Here is a 6,614-nt window from a genome sequence, read left to right on the forward strand (position 1 = left end):
CATTAGAGGCATTCTTTACCGTCTGAGCCACAGGGAAGCCCAATTCTTTAAGGGGGTACGTACAATGTTCTTCGCGCTTAGGGATGGATTTGGGGACAGAGAAGGAATGGGGGAGGCAGTAGTTGCCCGTCGCTTGTTTGGTCTCCCCATTTTTTCCAGCGGCCCAGATAGGCTGAAGACAAAAGCCTCAAAAAGCTTGTGGCGACCTTTCCTCTTGGACGGCTCCCCTAAAAAAGTGAAGGTGGGGGCGGCGAAACTCGAAACCCCTCCTTGGTATTCCCCTCCCCCACATCCGCGAGAAGGCTAGGGTTCCTCCATTTAATTTACATGCCTTCATTCATTCCATAACTATTCATTCGACACCTACCACGTACCAGACGCTGTATTAGACTCTTAAAATGCAGTATAAATGGAATGCAGGCCCCAAACCCAGAGTCTAAGGATCGGCTCCCTGTAATGTTCTAAAATCAGCATGCATCTTGGAATGGCCACACTCGCTGCTCCACGGATTCCAACGCTGGGCAAACGGACACGAGGAAACATAACTTCTGCATAACTTTGACTTCTCCTTTCCTTTATTCTTTTTTTTTTTTTTAAGTAGCAAAGGACCATTAATTAGAAGAATAATTACTGCTACCCGACATTATCCCAACCTGTTCAATTTCTATCTGTCGCAGACAATGCTAATAATGGCAATTATTGCTTCTATAAACACCCCGAGGCAGCACTCTCCTCCCCGCAGTGTGTGTGTGTGTTTAAAGAATATATATAAAAAGTTCCCCCGCTCATTTGCATAGCTTCATCTTTACCTTTTCCCATTCAGCCCTTGCAAAAAAAGCATATCTATTCAAAGCCCTTGCAAAAAGCATATCTATTCAAAGGGCATTTAGTCCATTTCTTTCTTGGCCGGTAAACCTATTCATCAATTGTTCTGCCTTGTAGATCGCATTCTAATGCTAATCTAGCGTGTTAAATATCTTTTTGTTCCCCTTTCACCGTTTTGTCATTCAGTTTATCCAGTTTTGGTCACCCATTTTATTTATTTATGCGCCTGCTCCTATTCAGGGGCTCATGTATTTTTTATTATGTTGTTTCACTGTCACGCAGTGTCAACTTAGTCTATTCAATGGGGGCTACTTGAAGGCCGGAGGGACAAAGCGTGTACACATTGCGCCGCTATTCATTCCGGCCAGCTGGATCGGCTGAAAAAAAAACCTTGTGAAAAGAAACGCCTCACAATGGACACAGAAGAAGTGCACAATGCTAACAGTTTTCCAAATACCACTGATTGGTTTCTTCACAATGAGGAGAAAGCCGCCGCTTTTTCTTAGCTCCACTTCAACAAACAACACTCTCACAAAACCTCCCAACCCTGCGTTTTGTTCCCGGACAAAACCTCCTCGACTGTCTAAACGCTCCCACTGAAGGACAAAAAAAAAGGATAAAAAAAAAAAGCCCTCTTTTCACTACCCCCCCTTTTTTTTTCTTGCAAGAGAGAAAAAAAGAATTGGGGGGGGGTGGAGGGATTGTCAGTGAATTAATAATATCAGTCTTTTAAGCGAAGAGTGCTGACCTTTGAGATGCACTGGGCTGAGGGAGAAAGAACGGGGAGAGATTAATAAAGTTTGGTTGGCGCGCGCTCTCTGCCTCCGCGGGGCTGCGGGCGCAAGAAAGACAAGGACTCTTGCGGCGGGCGAGATGCGGGAACTTCACTCGCCGGGAGGGTGCGGCCGAGCGGCGCTCTGATTGGCTGGCGCGCGCGGGTCCCTATCTGCTGGGGGAAGACGGTCAAATCTTCTCTCCATCTTCTGAGCCCCTCGCCCAAGGCTACGCAGAGCCCGGCGGTGAGAGAAGATCCACGCTGTTTTGTTCTACTTTCTTGCGGGGGCGGGGGAGGGGGGGACGGGTAGGGGAGAAAGGGAGGAGGAAATTGTCAAATGAAGTGACAACAGCGGCCAGCCCCACGGCTCCCTGGAAGGCGTCCCTCCCCTCCGCACTGCAGCATCCCCCACCTCCACCCCCCAGCTAAGTCCTTACGGTTCCACAGAACAATTCCACCTGTTTGCTCAAAGCCTGAGGGCAACACCCCTGGCCCCTTGGGTGTGAGGCTTGTTTAAAGCCCTTAGGCAGCCGTGACTACCTAAGGAATGGCGTCGCTTTTTTTAAACCTTAAACGAAAATGTTAAAAGAGCAAAAAGAAGGAAGGAAAGCAGGAGAGAAGAGAGGAAAGAGACACAGATGGTTAGAGAGAGAGCGAGAGATCTGGAGCAGGCAGCAGGTCTTTGCCTAGTCCCAGGGCTCTATGTATGGGTCACTTTCTAACTCACACACACACACCCGGCCTTTTCTGCACGCCCTCTTGCCCTTTAGTCGCACCCCCTTTCTTCTGCACAGTCTAATTCAGAGAGAGACTTTCTCTAGGCGCAACTAGTTAGCAAGAACACTGGAGTCAGAGGGGTGATAAACCAGTCACCCCCGTGGACCTATGGACTACTCAAACAGCCGCACAATCTGTTGGCGGTGTGACCCTGTGCGCTCACCCCCAGCATCCTTCCCCCCACCCCACAACTCATCTCTCTAGTCCTATTCTCATTCATCAACACTCTGGAGCGCTGCTCCCAAAAAACGCAGATCATTAGAGAAAGGGGAGGGGGCGGGAGCGGGCGGGGAACTCTTCGGGCCGGTGGGGCCGAGCTGGAAGGCTCAGGGAGGTAACTAAGATTTAGGGCTGGGGTGATTTCCAGCGAGCCGCAGGAAGTTCCGTGTTGAGAAGTGATGGGCTGCTACAAAAGGGAAAGACGGAGCCTTGAAAGGATTTAATTAACCGTGTCAGGGATAATTACCCCTGGACAGTCCAAATTAGTTTTGCATAATCGCTCAGAACCATATGAATTAACTTATAATATTGCAAAGAGCTCGGGGAATAACAGGAGAAGGATCGTTTTAATTAGTGAATCAGGGTCAAACCAGCAGAGCCTATTTCTCACATTTCCAAACTTTTCATGGTTCTTAAAATATTATTCCGTAGGGGGAAAACAATGACTTTAAAGAGTTGGGTAGCTTATAAAGACGTGGAGCTCCAGAGACTCTGTTGGGGAAACTAGTTTAGGACTAGTTGAGTCTTGTATCTTTAGAATTTCTATCTTGGTGGGGCAAAAATAAAGATCTCCCTCTAGGTATTTTTTTTTTTTTTTCTCCTGATAGTCTTCCTGGCATCTTCTAATTTCTTTTCTGAAATTAAAACCTGGTATGATTTCAAACCTTTCTCCAGTGTAAACTTGTGCAGCCTTGGAAATTCAACCCTTTCCATTAGAATTTGTTGTTTGTATTTTAATGCCATTAGCATGACAGAATAAAGCCTTAAAGAGGTCAAAAGTTGTACAAAGTCTTAATTCAGCGATCATCCTTACAAATAAAATCTTAAGGTGTAAATAAGGAATATACCAAAGATACAAGAACAAATTACACTGATTTAAGCAGTGGGGCTCTCCTGCTAACAAGATAAAGTGGTCAGGCAACTTTCCCCTCTTAAAATGTTACTGGAAACTAGTGAAATGCTTTAAACGGTCTGGATGTTTTCAATGGGCTCTGTTCTACTGGTTCATGAATGCCTTTTTTCCCCCCAAGATAATACAACTACTTGGTTTTTTTATCTTCTTTCCTATTCACGATTAAAAATGTGATAAATCAGGTTTTTGGCTCTGAATAACAATGGCTTGATTTAGATTTCCTAGTAAATCTATTCAAAAGTGAAACAAAGACTGCCTTTGGAGGATACCTTACACTTCACCTGGACCAGGCACGTAAGGGCAATTCAGATAAAAATCTTGTTAGGAACTCAACAAGAAATAGAGGATTTTCTCTTTTCCCTGGTTCAGGCTTTATTTAAACTCTTTGTTCAAAAAAAATGAACAGAGTGATAGTCGGGTTCTAATTTACAGATATAGTTTAGATGTCTAATATTAAATTAGAAGATCACACAAGAAAAACCATTTACACATAAAGGTTAAAACCAATACTTAAACTTTTAAAAACTTTATATTACATAAAGCCAAAATGAAACTAAATACATGTTAGCCAACTTCATTCACAAACAGTAGTCAAAATATATACACTTAAAAAGAAAAAAGCTACAAATGAGGTTCTTTTCTCTAAAATGTGTTTTATCATCATTTGCAAATGAATTGCAGGTGATCTAAAAAATAAGCTAATTAGGGAGGGAACTCCAAAACACATTTAAGCGGTTTGAGTTGGAGAAATGCTAGCTGAAAGAAGAGACATCTGTCAAAACAATTCTGGTTTTTGTTTTGTTTTGCTAAATAATAAATATATAATTACCACTCAGACAAAAAAGTCTGATTTAATCTTAGATAAAATTGCGAGTCTGAAATAGTCCCGCAATTTTTAAAAGTTAACTTTGACATTTGTTCAAAATGTTTGAGAGTCGAAAACTGACTCAAATTTAGGGCAACGCAAGTAACACATTTTCAGACTCAATGCTTTCACGGACATATACACATTTACAATCATCTGAAGGTGAAACTCAGCCATAATGAAAAAATAGGAACAATGCCTTTTTCTGTGTAAATTGTGTCAAAAATTCTGGCAAGTGGACTCAGGGAGACTTCTAGATTTTTTTTTTTTAAGGGAGAAAATCCAATTGACAACTTTTCATTTCACACACATTTCTTGTTTGCGGTCCTTGCTCTTGAGAAAGAGCTCTTGGTCTGATTTGCATATGGCAGGATAAACAAAAGAAACCGTGATCGTCTCACACACAAAAGGCCAGATTCGAGCCGGTCACTGGTCAAGAATGGATCCGGTCTAGGGGTTCTGCTTGAGAGAACAGAGATTTGCAAAGTTCAAATAGTACAAATAGGGAGCAAGGCTGCTCGGAGCCATCCCGTTCCGAGAAACTAATGACACAGATCAGCTTTTCCCTTGTGCCAACCATTTCAGACCTAACGTTTGAACAGAGTGCATGCAACACAGACCGGGAGAAAAGAATAATAAAAGAAAAACAATGGGCAACAAAAGCAAAACCGACAGTAAACTTCCCACAGAGAAAGCTGGAAAGCCCAACATGTCAAAAAAAAGTTACTCCTCCACCTCTGTGGGCCAAAACGCAACAGGTTCCGAAGTGCAAAGCAAACAGCCACCGCTGCCGGATACAACTGCCCTCTTGAAAGTTGTCTGCGGGGTGCAGGTCTGAAAGGGTCCTGTCGAATTCACACGCACACTCGCCCGCGCACTCGCGCGCTCGGCCACTCGCGCCCCGACTGGCAACTATACACCTTATGTACACACACACCGGGGGGCCCCCGTCGCGGGAGGGCGCGTGGGGAGGCCGCAGAGCTCGTACCTATACATATGTACACGTGGGCACACAGGTCCCGGCGAGGCCGCCCCTCGGGGGTCATAGCGCCGCGGCGTAGGCCGCGGGGTAGGGGTCTAGCTGGGGCTTGCCCATGCCGGGCAGCAGGATGTAGGCGAGCGGCGGCTGCAGCCCGGGGCTGGGCCACGCGCTGCAGTTGCACGGGATCATGTAACCCGGGTTGCCCGGGCTGGGGTGCGAGTGCGTGTGCCCCCCGGCGGCCGCGGCCGCCGCTGCAGCCGCCGCCGCCGCGCCGTGGAAGGCGCCAGCGCCCGCGGTCGGGTAGCCCAGCGACGACGCGTACGGGAGGCCGGACGAGGACGACGAGATCTCTGCCATCTTGGAGCCCAGGTCAAGCAGCGAGTACGGGCTGCCGGCGGCGGCCGCGGCCGCGGCGGCGGCGGCGGCAGCAGCCGACTGCGGGAAGAAGACGCGCGCCGCGGCGGCAGCGGCGGCGGCGGCCGCCTTCTCGGGGTTGGCAAGCAGCGACTCGGGCACCAGGCCGCCGCTGCCCGCGCCCGCGTGCAGCCCGGCGCCCGCCTTGAGCGCCGGGTGCTCGGCGTCGGCCACGCCGCCCAGGCCGTAGGGCACCGGGAAGGCGAACTTGTCCTTCTTGAGCAGTGTCTTGGGCTTGCGCCGCGGCCGGTACTTGTAATCGGGGTGCTCCTTCATGTGCATGGCGCGCAGGCGCTTCGCCTCGTCGATGAACGGCCGCTTCTCCGACTCGGTGAGCAGCTTCCACTCGGCGCCCAGGCGCTTGCTGATCTCCGAGTTGTGCATCTTGGGGTTCTCCTGAGCCATCTTGCGCCGCTGAGCCCGCGACCACACCATGAAGGCGTTCATGGGCCGCTTGACGTGGTCCACCGGCTTGGACATGCTGTCGCCCTGCCGCGGCTGCAGCCCGCCGCCGCCGCCCGGGCCGTCGCTCTCGGCCCGGAGGAAATCAATGTTGGCTGTTGGCGGGGACCCCTTCGGCCCGCTGTGCCCCACTTTTCACCCCGGCGTCGCTCCCGCCGGGAGGAGGGGGCCGGGGGACCAGCCCCGGGCCGCGTCGCGCCTCCTGGATGTGCTGTTGTCTCCGGCCGGCCAGGCGCTCGCGGGTGGGGGTGGGAAACAAAATCCTCCCCGGGGCACGAGAACTTCTCGGCGGTGTTCCCACCCCCACTGTGGCAGTTTGCCCTTTGCTTTCTTTGTGTCCTTCCTGTCCGGTGGCGTCCGCTTGCGAACTCCCCGCAGGTGG

General features: G+C 49.5%; 1 protein-coding gene across 2 annotated transcripts; it reads right to left on the reverse strand.

Annotated features, from left to right (window-relative positions):
• Window positions 1-3,489: 3,489 nt before the first annotated feature.
• SOX21 (SRY-box transcription factor 21) lies at window positions 3,490-6,250 on the reverse strand. 2 transcript variants are annotated; one of them, XM_055541871.1, is made up of 2 exons: window positions 5,811-6,250; window positions 3,492-5,744 (listed from the first exon to the last, which is right to left on the reverse strand). In XM_055541871.1, the coding sequence occupies exons 1-2, from the start codon at window positions 6,248-6,250 to the stop codon at window positions 5,417-5,419; spliced, it is 768 nt and encodes a 255-aa protein (XP_055397846.1). In that variant the 3' UTR covers window positions 3,492-5,416. The 2 variants fall into 2 exon arrangements, with proteins under 2 accessions (XP_055397845.1, XP_055397846.1); XM_055541870.1 differs by having other exon boundaries at window positions 3,490-6,250.
• Between the last annotated feature and the right edge of the window lie 364 nt (window positions 6,251-6,614).

This window comes from Bubalus kerabau, chromosome 12, assembly GCF_029407905.1.
Source record: "Bubalus kerabau isolate K-KA32 ecotype Philippines breed swamp buffalo chromosome 12, PCC_UOA_SB_1v2, whole genome shotgun sequence".
In the NCBI taxonomy this organism is placed as follows: domain Eukaryota; kingdom Metazoa; phylum Chordata; class Mammalia; order Artiodactyla; family Bovidae; genus Bubalus; species Bubalus kerabau.